We start from the raw sequence: 15201 nt of genomic DNA, 5'->3' as shown, positions 1-15201 counted from the left end.
AGGGCTGTGATGCCGGGGCCCAGGTTCCTCTGGTTGTGGACACTCGGGGTGTAGTAGGCCGAGGCTGAGGAACTAGTACCTTGTTGGGCCCCACTCCCACAGGGGAATTATAGTGAAGGGGGCTGTTTTGGACTCGGAGGGTAAACAACATTCCAGGGTCTGCAGAATGCAAGTTCCCCCTGCAAGTATAAATTCGGGATCTCCAAGTCTTTCCAGTGTCCCATCCAGTAGCCGCTCTTCCCTCTTTTGTGAAGGAGATGCTCACGGGGTTGCAGTGGCTACGGCCATGCGGGGGTGGGGGGGGTGGGGGGGGGGTCAAGGTAGAGAAGGCGGCCATCCGACGGTGATTAGGTCACCCTTTTTTGGGACCTCCCACCAAATGTGTCCGGTTGACACGCACGACCAGGAAGCACAGAAATAGTCTCCAGTGCCTCCACAGGGGTCATTTTCCCAGTTCCGAGCTCACGAATGCCCGGGGCAGACATAAAAATAGAGGGTTCTTAATGGTTTTGAGTCATCATCCCCTTGGCGCATTGCAGCAGACAGGCAGATCTGGGTCCCCCAGAGTCCGTTGTTCATTGGGAAGAGAGTTTGGAGGTCTACTCGCAGCTCAGGGAAGCAGGTATTTTTGGGGTGGATCCAAGAAGTCTGATTAAGAACTACCCCTGAGTTAGTGTCTATAATTTGCCAGGTAACATTATAGGGAGTGTGTGGGCTCTCAGTGGCAGGAGTGATCGCGAGCAAGGTTACCAGCAGCAGGCAGGTCGAGCGCGCAGTAGCTTGAGCTTTAGCAGGTTGCGTTGGTCCTGGTCGATGCTCCATTGCACGACGAAGTCCTTCTGGATCGCAGAGGGGTCGGCTGGGCGAGTGTGGGTGTGATGAATCCAGGTTGTGATGCTGTCTACCTTGAGAGCGGTGGGTGTAGTCAGCACGACGACGTAGGAACCCTTCCAATGTGGCTCAAGGGTCTGCCTGCGGTGCCTCTTGACGTACACCCAGTCTCCCAGCTTGTACAGATGAGGCGTCGGGGTTGGGCCAGCCTCTTAGACAGCGTGGAGGCACGGCCAGATGTCCTCGTGCGCCCTCTGCAGTCCTCTTAAGAGAAAAGATATCTCCTGATTTTCAAACTCAACAAGTTCAGCTTTGAGGTTAGGGATAATGCGGGGGGGAGGGGGGGGCTACCAAACATGATCTCGTAAGGGGTGAGACCCAGGGTGTAAGGAGAGTTCCTCACCCGGTAACGGGCATATGGAAGGAGAGCCACCCGGTCCCCGCCAGTCTCCATGGTTAATTTGGTAAGAGTCTCTTTTAGAGTTCTATTAATTCTCTCTATCTGCCCTGAACTCTGGGGCCTATAAGCACCATGTAATTTCCAATCTGCCCCTATGACCTTGGCTATTGCCTGTGTTACCTGTGAAATAAAAGCTGGTCCGTTGTCGGATCCTATCATAGCAGGAAAACCATACCTGGGTAAGATGTCCTCCAGTAGCTTCTTGGCCACAGTGTGGGCTGTTTCATGCTTGGTTGGGTACACCTCTACCCAGCCAGAGAAGGTGTCTATGAACACTAAAAGATATTTATAACCATACTTCCCTGGTTTGACTTCAGTGAAGTCGACCTCCCATTGTGATCCCGGTTTGGTGCCTCTGAGCCTGGTTCCTTGTTCGCCTGACCTGGCTCTCGCGTTTGTGAGTTGGCAGGTCTTGCAGGAGGTCACAATTCGATTTATTTTGGAGTCCTGTTGGTGAATCTTGATTCTAGCATGCTGGACTAAGTCTTTTAATTTCCGGGCTCCCAAGTGGGTGGACCAGTGCATGCGTTCTAACACTGTGACCCCAAGCCAGTCCGGTAGTATGAGTTCCTTGTCTGAGGTGTACCACCATCCCTTCACCTCCTGGGCGAGGGGAAGCTTCCTGATCCACTGCAGCTCTTCCTGAGAGTACCCGGGCTGGTCTGGTAGAACTGGGTCCCCGGGGTCTGGTAGTTGTAAAGCCATGGTGGGGACCGAGGTGAAGGCCGCTGCCTGATCAGCCTTTTGGTTACCTCTTGCCACTGGGTCATCTGCCTTCTTGTGCCCTTGGCAGTGGATAATGGCTAGCTTTGCGGGAAGCCATAAGGCTGCAAGCGGGTCGAGAATTTCCCGTTTGTTCTTTATTGTCCGTCCCTCTGCTGTTAATAGCCCTCTTTCCTGGTAAATTGCCCCGTGGACATGAGCTGTAGCAAATGCATAACGGCTGTCTATGTAAACGTTAAGCCGTTTCCCAGCCCCCAGTGTCAGTGCCTTGGTGAGAGCTATGAATTCTGCTCACTGGACTGACTTCCCAGGGGGCAGTGCCTCTGCCCACAGTGTCCATGTTGGTGACCACTGCTGTACCCGCGTACCTGCACCCATCCCGCACGAAGCTGCTTCCATCTGTGAACCAGATGGCCTCTGCGTCAGGGAGGGGCCGATGGGTCAAGTCCTTCGGAAGTCCATGCACCTGCTCCAGGATCCCTGCACAGTCATGTAGTGGGGCATCTAGGTCGGGGTCAGGCAGCAGGGTAGCGGGGTTGAGGGCCGCTCTGGGATGGAACCGTACTCTAGGAGGGTTGAGCAGCAAGCTTTGATAGTGGGTCATGCATGCGTTGCTCATCCATCTGTCAGGAGGCTGCTTTAGGACCCCCTCAATGGCATGCGGGGTCATAATCCAGATTTCCTGTCCCAGGGTCAATTTGTCGGCATCCTTGACTAAGAGCGCGGTTGCCGCAATGATTCTTAGGCACGGCGGCCAGCCGGTGGCTACGGGATCCAGCTTTTTAGACAAATATGCTACCGGGCAGCTCCAGAGGCCTAAAACCTGAGTTAAAACCCTTTTTGCTATTCCTTTGCACTTGTCTACAAAGAGGGGAAAGGGTTTCGTAATGTCCGGCAGGCCCAGGGCTGGAGTAGCCAGAAGGGCTTCCTTTATCTGATTAAAGGCAATTTCCTCTGTCTCAGTCCATTCAAAGGCCTTCCCTTCCTTGGTAGCTTCATATAGGGGCCTGGTTATCTCAGCAAAACTTGGTATCCAGAGGTGGCAATAGCCAGCTGATCCAAGGAATTCCCTTACTTCCCTCCGGGAGGTGGGAGTAGAGATTTTCAGGACTGTCTCTTTCCTAGCGTCTGACAACTGCCGCTGTTCACCCTCCAGTATGTATCCCAGGTAACTCACCCTCTCTTGACATATCTGAACTTTCTTCGCAGAGGCCCGGTACCCTAAGGTCCCTAGGGTGGCCAACAGGTCTTTGGTCCCCTGCTCACAGTCTTCGCGGTATCGGCAGCAATTAGGATGTCATCTACGTACTGAAGGAGGGTGAGACTGGGGTGCTCTCTCCTGTACTCACCGAGGTCTTCATGTAGTACCTCGTCGAAGATGGTAGGCGAGTTCTTGAACCCTTGGGGCAATCGCGTCCAAGTTAATTGCCCACTGTAGCCTTCCTCTGGGTCGTGCCATTCGAAGGCAAACAGCGGTGGCTTTGAGGCGCTAGCGGCAGGCTGAAAAAGGCATCCTTCAAGTCCAATACAGTGTTCCAGACTCTAGAGGCTGCCAAAGAGCTTAGGAGAGTGTACGGGTTAGGAACGGTTGGGTGTATATCCATGACTCTTTAATTACTTCTCGGAGGTCCTGGACTGGTCGATAGTCATTCATGTGGGGCTTTCTGACTGGCAGGAGGGGGGTGCTCCAGGCAGATTGGCATGGAACCAGTATCCCTAGGCTTCGCAGTCTCCAGATGTGAGGCTGGATCCCTTCCAGGCCTCCTGGGACATAGGGTGCTGTTTGACTCTTATGGGGCCTTCTCCTGGTTTTAGCTCTACCAGGGTTGGGGCCCTGTGAGCGGCCAGTCCTACTCCCCCGGTCTCTGCCCAAGCTGTGGGGAATTCTTGTAGCCATCTGTCCATATTGTTCTCTACTGGGGGTGCCCCCTGGTGGAGGCAATATTCATCCTCCAGTCTCAGTCAGAACCTGGATGGGGTGGCCTTTACCATCGGTGACCTGGGGGCCTCCTTGTCTGAAAGTTATTTGGGCTCCAATCTTGGTTAGCAAGTCCCGTCCTAATAGGGGTAGGGGCATTCCAGTATTACCATAAAGGAATGGGATACCCTGCCAGTTCCTAGATCTACTGTTCTTCGGGTAGTCCATGAATACTGGCTTATGCCGGTTGCCCCTTGAACCCAGGACTTTTTGTTGGCTAGTTTCCCTTGAGGTGTGCGTAAGACCGAATGTTGTGCTCCAGTGTCGACAAGGAAGTCAACAGGGGTCCCCTCCACTCTAAGAGTTACCCTGGGCTTGGGGAGGGGGTCTGAACCCCAACTCCCCTAATCACTCAGTCCTTCCAGCTCCAAGCCCTCCACCTGGTCCATCTTGTTTCCCTTTTTACCGGCCTTCTTTGGGCATTCTCGGACCCAGTGTCTTATCTCTTTGTAATAAGCACACTGGTTCTGTTGCAGCTTCTTTTTCCCGCCCCGGGCGACCCCCTTACCTCCTTCTTGGTCATCGGCAAGCTGGCAAAGGCGGTGGGTCCGCTCCTCAGGGGACTCCATGGTGGTGGCTAGCAGAATCTTGGCCAGGTTTCAGGTCTGCTTGTCACTGGCAGCTACCATGGTGCGGGCTTGCCTATCCTCAGGGGACTCCCAGTTATACACTTTCTCGGCCACTTCCAGCAAGTCCCGAAAACTCTTTTCTAATCTGTCTATTCTCTGCAGTTTCTTTCTAATGTCTGTGGCTGACTGGTTTCTAAAACTCATGATTACAGCTGCCTTATTCTCAGGAGCTTCTGGATCCATGGGGGTATAGGTGCAGTATGCCTCCATGATCCGTTCTAGACAGGCAGCTGGAGACTCATCCCTTTCCTGCTGTACATTCCCTACCTTGGTCAAATTGGTAGGCTTCCTAGCAGCCATGCAGAGACCACCCCATTAGAGTCTGGCAGTAGACTCAGAGCCTCTCACCTTCTGCCGTGTTGAAGTCCCAGTCAGGCCTAGTTAAGGGGAAAGAGACATCTATCTGGGCCTGGTTGGTGGTTGGGTTCCCGTCTAGGCCGGGAACCACCTTCCAGGCCTCGTTGAGGATTCTCTCTCTCTCCTCCGTGGTGAACAGGACTTGTAAAAGCTGCTGACAGTCGTCCCATGTGGGCTGATGGGTGAAAAGAACAGAATCTAACAAGTCAATAAGTCCCCCCGGCTTCTTGGAGAACTTAGGGTTCTGTGCCTTCCAGTTGTAGAGGTCACTCGTGGTGATGGGGTTGATTGCCATCCGCATCCAGGGGTCCAGCAGCCCGTAAGGGCAGGGTCATGATTGTGGAGTCGGGTGCTGCGACAGACAGCTCCCGCTGAGCTCTCTGCTGGGTGAGAGGCGGTCCTCCTACCGGAGCTGCGGCTGCTCCTGGAACTCCGCCCCCGGCCACTCCCAGAACTGCCCCCAGCCGCTCCCGGGACTGCATCAGCTTCCCGCGGCGGGGCAGGACTGAATCTCTCTGGCATCCTGGGGAGCTGATACGGGGGAGGAAAAATTAACTCTTCTCCGGTTCCCCCCTGCAAAACCAGGTAGAGGGGAGCTGGAGCTGACGGCAGGGTGGCTTTCTTCTCCTCCTCCTTCTTCTCCACTTCCTGCAAGGCAAGAATGGGTTCCGACTCCGGAGGGTGCGGAGCCAGGAAAGGCTTGAGCCAGGAGGGAGGGTCCTCCACGAGGTCCTGCCAAGTAATAATGTAAGGGAGCTGATCGGGATGACCCCCCTTTGGCCGAGAAATGATCTCTCTGACCTGGCGAATGGTGGGGAGGTCGAAAGTCCCCTCCAGTGGCCACCCGGCATTGAGAGCCGGCTACTCACTGGAACAGAAAGCCTGCCATCGACCCTTCTTCACTTCTACACTGAGGTTGTTAGCCCTTCCTTTAACCTCTTTAAAATGATCAACCATAATGCTTAAAGGAGTAGTTTGAGTCTGTCCCATAACGTCCGTCCAGTGAGTCCACAAAATTAGACAAAAGAACACAGAAAACAAACAAACAAAGACACCCAAGAACAGCCTTCTGACCCCGCGGAAGAAAAACTGAAAACTGGACGATGGCCGTGTGCCAACCAGCGGGAGCGACCCGCCTAGTCCCAGAGGTTTGAGGGGAACCTACTCCCCTCGTGAGGGGTTTTCACACCCCTCCAGGCAGAGGATCAGGGCATCCCCCAACTCCTCCCGCCCAAGGTCCTCCAGTACGTCCACCTAGACCGTTTCGGGAACCACAGATTTCAGAAGCGAGCTCGCACAGAACAGGACAACACACAGACACTGCGGTCAGTCAGACTCCCCGGATCAGGGTCCCTCGTGGGTTTTGGGGATCCCGGACGAGCCCCCAAATGTTATGCCCAGAGTTAGGGGTCCCCAATAACCAACCACCAGGGAGCCTTTTCCGATGCAAAAGCAAAGAGTCTTTATTCAAACCCGGGTTTGGCTCCCAGCCTCTTTCCGACACAGTGGCGAGATGAGCGAGAGCGAGCCCCAGGAGAACAAAGGTTATATAGGGCTAGTCATTTGGGTGGGCTTAGGTAAGTGACGTAGGTTACAGAGATTGGTCATTTAGGTCAGGTTTTTTTTTTTAGCAGGGTCTTACAGTACAAAAGTTAGGAAGTGACCAACACATTCTAAAGTTTGAGCCATTCCCCACCATTTCCTGATTGGTCATCAGGGACGCATAGGGAGTATCCTGTGGTATAGCCTTATTAGGACCTTGGCTGTGTTCCTGGAGCTTCATTGGTTCACTCAAGCGGTGGTTGGGGGTGTTAGGACATTACTGGCATTCCTGTGGTCACTCTCAGAAAAGGGAGGGGGTTTGGGCTGAGGGCCCAGCCCTACAAGACAAGATGGAGGAGCGGGAGGAGTCTGTTTCTGCTTTGTCCTTTCACGCCCACGTGGGGAGACAGCACTGAATTTGAGCCTGGGGCACAAACCCGGTGAGTTTGCTTCCCATGACCAGACCCGGCACCCACACAGGGGGGCAGCACTGAATTTGAACCTGGGTGCTTGGACACGGGGAGTTTGCTTCCTACAGTGCACACCCACGTGACCAGACCCCACACCCACACTGAGCGGCAGTGCCACCTGACTTTGATTCAGGGCAAGCACACAGATAAGGCTGTTCTCCACAGAGTAGGAGTGGGCCTCCTGCCAACACAGTGCGACTGTGAAACCTGATCTCCCAAGCAGATTGGGGACCCTGAATCTCCACGCAAGAGGCAGCAATGAGCACCAGGGACTAGACCAGGGGTGGGCAAACTTTTTGACTCAAGGGCCACAATGGGTTCTTAAACTGGACTGGAGGGTTGGAACAAAAGCATGGTTGGAGTGTTTGTGTGAACTAATATAAATTCAAAGTAAACATCATTACATAAAAGCATATGGTCTTTTTTTTTTTTTTAGTTTTATTCATTTCAAACAGGCCGGATCCGGCCCGCGGGCTGTAGTTTGCCCATGGCTGAACTAGACTCTGTTTCTTATTGCATGCACCTGGGATCCCTGATTCTCAGAACAATCACACTAAGAGCTAGAGACTCCAATTCTTGGCGCATGAGCACAGAGGGACCCTGATTCTTGGTGCAAGATAGCACCAAGCAACATAGACTCTGATACTCAATTCTTGGCAGGGACACAGGGAGCCTCTGACTCCTGACACGCACTAGGAGACTTTGATTTTTGGCACACCCCAGCAGGTTCTCTGTTTCAATGTGGTGCTGGCAGGGTCCCTGATTCTAGGTGCGCACACGAGGCCACACTAAGCGTCTGAGACTCTGACCCAGGGTGAGCGTGGCTCCCACCAACCCACAGCAGCCACATGTCTTGGTGTCAGAGCTCTTCAGTGACACTTGGGGGGCACAAAACTCCCACTGCGCATGGCCCAGGCCCCTGCAACTTGACATTTGAACATTCTGGTGATAGTCAGAATGGGGAGACAACAAAACAATCCCTAGAGGAAAGAAAATGAGGAGTCGCCAAGAAAGGAAATTAGTGAAATTGAAGCATGTAACATGATGCAGCATTAGGAAGGTTGAGAACCACTGTTCTAACTCCTAATCATTCCTTCCCACCAAAGTTAACCACTATCCTGACTTATAACAACTCCATAGATTAGTTTTACTATTTCCTGGCTTTATGAAAATGCAGTCATACAGTATATATGTTTTTTATGTCTGGCTGTGTTTACTCACTATTATGTTTGTGAAATTGAATTATGTTGTCTGCACTTGTAGATTATTTTCATTGCTAGACAGTATTTTGTTGTATCAATATGACATAATTTACTTGGCAATTCTTCTGTTGATGAACACTTCTTTCCAGTTTGGGCAAATTAAAAATAATGTTTCTGTATTATGCATTTTTAAAAATACCTTTTTTTTAAAGTATTCAACTCTTATTGCAAAAATTTTGAGAAAATGTGTAACAGTTTTGCATAGTTAAAGAAATTCAAATGAAGATAAGTAGAACCTCTCATTACCTTGGTTGTGAAAGCAGGAGAAAGTTTATTCATGACTATGCAAAATAGAAAATGATCTGCAGTGGAGATATCTGAAAGTGAAAGTAGAGAAGTAGTTGGAAGGATAATCACATATAAAGAAATCACCATTTTCCATTTATATATTTGATTGAGATAGCTTAGATGTGCTTTTGTTTCCCATCACTATAGGAAACAATGAAAAAGAGTGTTTAATCAGTGTAGTACACTACAAGATTGAAGGCAAGGCAACATGGCAATACTTTTAGCTAATAATGGGGATTGACTATACCAGTGGTTCTCAACCTTGGCTGCACATTAGAATCACCTGGGAATCTTTTTAAAATCCTCATTTCTGGGCCTCATCCTCTGGAAATTCTGTTTCTTTGTTATGGGGTGGGGCCACAACATCAGTAACAAATAAACAGAATTTTCAAAGGATGAGGCCCAGAAATCAGGATTTTACAAAGATTCCCAGGTGATTTTAATGTACAGGGAAGGTTGGGAACCACTGGACTAGACAATTACTATGTCCTTTGGATTTGTTAGTCAATGATAATCAAAAGATTGTTTCTGCCCTTGGGAAGGTTTAAGGTAAAAAAAAAAAAAAAACTAGGAAAACTCATTAATATGTAACAACTAAATTGAAAAAGTGTTAAGCATGTAACAAATTTCTGAGATGGGAAAAATGCTTATAAATTAGATGAAGTCAGCAGGGATAATTTTTCTGATTTAACATAAAAAAAATCCAACCATGTGGAGAACCTACATCAGCATTTGGGGGAATTTTAATGGTCAGCAAATATCTCTAGGAAATGGAAAGATCATGACACAGGACTTAAGGAGGAAGGGGACAGTCAGTGTTTTGAAATATCTTATGGTAAACAGGCCATGTTATTCATGGTAAGATGTTTATAATTTTAAAATACATATATATATAAATATACAAAGATCATGAAAATGTTTCCAATCCAGTTTGAACAAGTAATAATTAAAAATTTCAAGTAGACATTCTCAAACTTTGATTTCCATCCAAATATTCTGATCTTACCATTCTTTTTTATTCCCCCTAACTTTCTTCAAATTACATAATTATTTTAGAGTTTTCTAGCCCATTTACTTCAACAGCTTTCTTTTCTATTTTTTCTTTTCATCTTTTCCCTATTTTAAAGTTTTTCTTAGCTTATTTATTATTATTATTTTTTTTTTAGAATAAGGAAATAGCATGCATTTATATTCTTTTTTTTTTCAGATTTGGAATCCAAAAAGTTATCTCAAAAGGACATTTATGAAATGAATTTATCTCAGTGGGAGATAATGGAAAACATTAGAAGTTGTAGCCTGGAAGACTGCCTTTTCAGAAAAAAATGTGAATATAAAAAGTTTGAGAGTCAAAAAGGTCCTCAAATGGGATATTTCAGGCAAGTGAAAAAAAACACCTCTGAAAAAAGGCCCACTTACAGAAAACTCAAATCTCTTCCTTTATATCAGAGAATTGATAATAGAGAGAAAACCTATGAATGTGGGGAATGTGGAAAGGCTTTTAGAGTACGCCAACAACTTACTTTCCATGAGAGAATTCATACTGGTGAGAAACCCTATAAATGTAAAGATTGCGGTAAAGCATTTAGACAGTGTGCCCACCTTAGTCGACATCAGAGAATTCATACTCCTGACAAACTTCTTGAATGTAAAAAGTGTGGAAAGATCTTTACATGTAGTGCAGATCTTCGAGTACATCAGAGAATTCATATTGGTGAGAAGCCCTATGAATGTAAGGAATGTGGGAAGTCCTTTAGAGTGCGAGGACAACTTAATCTTCATCAAAGAATTCATACTGGTGAGAAACCCTATGAATGTAAGGAATGTGGGAAGACCTTTAGACAGTATGCACACCTTACTCGCCATCAAAGACTTAATATTGCTGAGAAGTGCTATGAATGTAAGGAATGTGGTCAGGCTTTTCTGTGTAGTACAGGCCTTAGAATACATCACAAACTTCATACAGGTGAAAAACCCTATGAATGTAAGGATTGTGGGAAAGCCTTCAGAGTGAGACAACAACTTACTCTCCATCAGAGAATTCATACTGGTGAGAAACCCTATGATTGTAAGGACTGTGGGAAGACATTTAGTCGTGGCTATCATCTAACTCTCCATCAGAGAATTCATACTGGTGAGAAACCTTATGAATGTAAAGAATGTCAGAAGTTCTTTCGTCGTTATTCAGAACTTATTTCACATCAGGGTATTCATATTGGAGAGAAGCCCTATGATTGTAAGGAATGTGGGAAAGCATTTAGACTGTTCTCTCAACTTACTCAACATCAGAGTATTCATTTTGGTGAGAAACCTTATAAATGTAAGGAATGTGAGAAGACATTTAGACTGCTCTCACAACTTACTCAACATCAGAGTATTCATACCGGTGAGAAACCCTACGATTGTAAGGAATGTGGAAAGGCCTTTAGACTTCATTCATCACTTATTCAACATCAGAGAATTCATTCTGGAGAGAAACCATACAATTGTAAGGAATGTAAGAAGGCATTTAGACAACACTCACACCTTACTTACCATCAGCGAATTCATAATGTAACTAAATAGTTGTAAGAAAGCTTTCCATTGTGAATTTTGTGTTAAGGAGCATTGGAAATGTTTTTAAATGTAGAGATCTCTTTTACTTCATGCTCACAACTAACTTAAGAGGTTTTATTTTAAAGGAAGGATGTGTTCATGAACATGAAGAAGACATTCATCACCATTTAAATCATGTTAAACTTGAGGAAATTGATTCTAGAATGAAATTCTCTTAAAGGAGTGAATGTGGAAAAGAAATTGATAAAGTAATGTTTTTTAGTAGAGTATTTTGCAACACATGAAGTTAATGGGACTAGGCAGGATTCTTAGTAGAGGTTAAAAACATTAGATGAAAGATTGATAGGAACTTGATTGTGACTAGGTCAGCTTGACAACATGTGAACTCACTGATCAATTTTAACATCATCAAAAATAAGACAAAATATATTGTTCCTCTTAATGAGGTAAAATAAGACATCTTGCTAAAAAATATTGAACCTGAATCTAATTAATCATTAAGATCTAACTCCCAATTCAGAGATAATTCAGGGAATAGAACAAATTTTAAAAGCAATTAAGTATAAAATATGGATAATTCTTCAAGAGAGATTTACCTGGTTTCTCAACCAATAAAACGGCACTGAAAATGGGGAAGTGAAACTCATAGATACTAAGTCTTCAGAGGTGTATGAATCAAATGTAAATAACGTTAAGAAATTTTTATTATTAAGTGATTATAAAATGTTTATGTAAAAATGTCTGAAGTGGATATAGGCAAGATGGTATGATGTCTGTGATTTTCTTTAAAATACTCATGAGAAAAAAGATGGATAACAAGTTTGTCGAAATGGTGGTAAGCCCTGGTTGGGTAGCTCAGATTGTTAGAGTATTGTCCCAATATGCCAAAGTTGCAGATTCGTTCCCCAGTTAGGGCACATACAAGAAGCAAACAATGAATGCATAAATAAGTGGAACAACAAATCAATGTTTCTCTCTCTCCCTCCCTCCTACTCCCTTCTCTCTCTCTGAAATCTGTAAATAAAAAATTTGTAAAAGGCGGTTAGATACTTGGATACATGGCTATAGTATATATATATATATATATATATATATATATATATATATATATTGCTATTTTCTCTACTTCTATGTCTAACATTTTCTATAATGTTCCCTTAAAAGTAAAATTATGCAATATTATAATCAGTGTGAAGTTAGTAATTTTCAAGTGAATTATTTTTTAAAATGCCTATATATCAGAACTTGTGGTTGTTTCCAAAGCTTTAAACACTGGGGTTAAACATGCTCTAATGTATTGGGGAAATTAAGAATGAGGGTCCAGATTTTAGTTAGTTAACCTATTGCTATATATATATATATATATATATATATATATATATATATATATACTATAGTGCCTGTCCCATAGTACTTAATATGTTTAAAAAATGAGTAAAAGCAGTTACCACTAAATGTGGAGATAAATGAAATAGATCTGCATTGTATAATAAGGTAGTTGCTAGCACTCTGACTGGATGGTTCAGTTGGTTGAAGCGTCTTCTCATATTCCAAAAGATTCCAGGTTCTATTCCCAGTTAGGGCAGATACCTAGGTTGTGGGTTTGGTCCCTGATTGGGTGCATACAGTAAGCAACCAATGGGCGTTTCTAAGATCAATGTTTTTCTCTCCCTCTCTTTCGCCCCCCCCCCATTCCTCTCTTTCTAAAAATCAATAAAAATATACCCGAAAAATACGATAGTTGCTATCATCATGTTGACCACTAGAATTTAAACTATTAAAAACTTGAAATGTGGCTATTTCAAATTAAAATGGTGTTAACTGTAAAATACACATGGGTTTTGAAGACTTAGTTATAAAAAAATAGTGTAATATGTCCATTTCTCACAGCATTTCTTTGCTGTGTTTGGAAGAAATGATCTTCAGTGGATTGGGTCATTGTATAATACAGAATCCAGTTTAAGTGTTTTTCTGCTTTCAAGTAGCATGTTCACATATTGAGATCTTTTTTGTTCTACCCTGAGTCATTGTGGATTGTTTTTTTTCCATAAAAGATGGCCTGTGGTTGCAGCTGAGTAGTTTTTTTCAGACTTTTTTTAGCCAACGGTGCTTTCTCATTTTGTATTGTTTCTATCTTGTTCAAGTTTGTAGTGCTTTAAGTAGTACAATTCTCTTAAAAACTCTTTTCTCTGAGTTTTGTTAGTGTTTATTCAGTTAGACAAAAGATGAATAGGATCTTCTCTGTATTGGGTTCAGTATGACGCTGCTATGAAAAACATGTGACATTATTAGAAGCCCTACTGTTTCACAGAAAGGATAAAAGTTGGCTTCATGTTTACCCTGAGACTGCATTTTCTTTTTTTTTAATGGTTTTACTGCTTAAAGTATTACAAAGAGTATTACATATTTCTCCTTTTTTTTCCAGCCCTTGACAATCCCCTGGCCTCCCCTACCCCCCAGTGTCTTATGTCCACTGGTTATGCTTATATGCATGCATGCAGGTCCATCGGTTGATCTCTTACCCCCCCCATTCCACCCCCCCCCCAACCCTCCCCGGCCTTCCTGCTGTACTTTGACAGTCTGTTCGAGGCAGCTCTGCCTCTGTATCTATTTTTGTTCATAAGTTTATAATGGTCTTTATTATCCAGAAATGAGTGAGATCATGTGGTATTTTTCCTTCATTGACCGGCTTATTTCACCTAGCATACTGCTCTCCAGTTCCATCTATGCTGTTGCAAATGGTAAGAGTTCCTTCTTTTTTACAGCAGCATAGTATTCCATCTTGTAGATGTACCAGTGTTTTCTAATCCATTCATCTACTGATGGGCACTTAGGCTGTTTCCAGATCTTAGCTATGGTGAATTCTGCTGCTATGAATATAAGGGTCCATATATCCTTTCTGATTGGTGTTTCTGTTTTCTTGGGATATATTCCTAGAAGTGGAATCACAGGGTAAAATGGGAGTTCCATTTTTAGTTTTTTGAGGAAACTCCATACTGTCTTTCATAGTGGCTGCACCAGTGTGCATTCCCACCAGCAGTGCACTAGTGTTCCTTTTTCTCCACATCCTCTCCAGCACTTGTTGTTTGTTGAAGTGTTGGTGATAGCCATTCTGACAGGTGTGAGATGGTACCTCATTGTTGTTTTGATTTGCATCTCTTGGATGATTAGTGACTTTGATCATGTTTTCATATGTCTCTTGGCTTTCTGAATGTCCTCTTTTGAAAAGTTTCTATTTAAGACCTTTGCCCATTTTTTGATTGGATTGTTTATCTTCCTTTTCTTAAGTTGTATGAGTTCCCTATAAATGTTGGAGATTAAACCCTTATTGGTGATAACATTGGCAAATATGTTCTCCCATGTAGTGGGCTTTCTTGTTGTTTTGTTGATGGTTTCTTTTGCTGTGCAGAAGCTTTTTATTTTGATGTAGTCCCATTTGTTTATTTTCTCTTTAGTTTCCAATGCCTTAGGAGCTGTATTGGTTAAGAAATTGCTTTGGCATATGTCTGAGATTTTGTTGCCTTTGTATTCTTCTAGTATTTTTATTGTTTCCCATTGTACATTTAAGTCCTTTATCCATTTTGAGTTTATTTTTGTGTATGGCGTAAGGTGGTGGTCTAGTTTCAATTTTTTGCATGTATCTGTCCAATTTTCCCAACACCATTTATTGAAGAGACTATCTTGGCTCCATTGTATGTTCTTGTCTCCTTTGTCAAATATTAATTGAGCATATTGGTTTGGGTCAATTTCTGGGCTCTCTATTCTATTCCATTGATCTATATGTCTATTCTTGTGCCAGTACCAGGCAGTTTTGAGAACAGTGGCTTTGTAATACAGGTTGATATCTGTTATTGAGATCCCACCTAATTTGTTCTTTCTCAGGATCACTGCAGCTATTCGGGGTCTTTTTTTATTCCAGATGAATTTTTGGAGAGTTCACTCTAGGTCTGTGAAATATGCCGTTGGTATTTTAATGGGAAGTGTGTTGAATTTATAGATTGCTTTGGGTAGTATGGACATTTTAATGATGTTGATTCTACCAATCCAAGAACATGGTATGTTCTTCCATCTGTTTATGTCTTCCTCTATCTCTTTTTTCAACGTCCTG

At 44.5% G+C, this 15201-nt stretch overlaps 1 protein-coding gene across 3 annotated transcripts in view; it reads left to right on the top strand.

Moving 5' to 3' along the window:
* The window catches only part of ZFP30 (ZFP30 zinc finger protein), a 59330-nt gene extending 47225 nt beyond the window's left edge, over positions 1–12105 (top strand). For all 3 annotated transcript variants that reach the window (XM_081106679.1, XM_081106678.1, XM_081106680.1), the window contains one exon: positions 9748–12105. In XM_081106679.1, coding sequence (XP_080962805.1) covers positions 9748–11102 — 1355 coding nt within the window. In that variant the 3' untranslated portion in view covers positions 11103–12105. The remainder of the gene's footprint in view (positions 1–9747) is intronic.
* Positions 12106–15201: the final 3096 nt, after the last annotated feature.

Source organism: Myotis nattereri (genome assembly GCF_964212035.1).
Source record: "Myotis nattereri genome assembly, chromosome: 15".
Taxonomy (NCBI): Eukaryota; Metazoa; Chordata; class Mammalia; order Chiroptera; family Vespertilionidae; genus Myotis; species Myotis nattereri.
The sequence above is the reverse complement of the archived record's forward strand: the minus strand, read 5'-3'. Positions and strand labels throughout refer to the sequence as shown.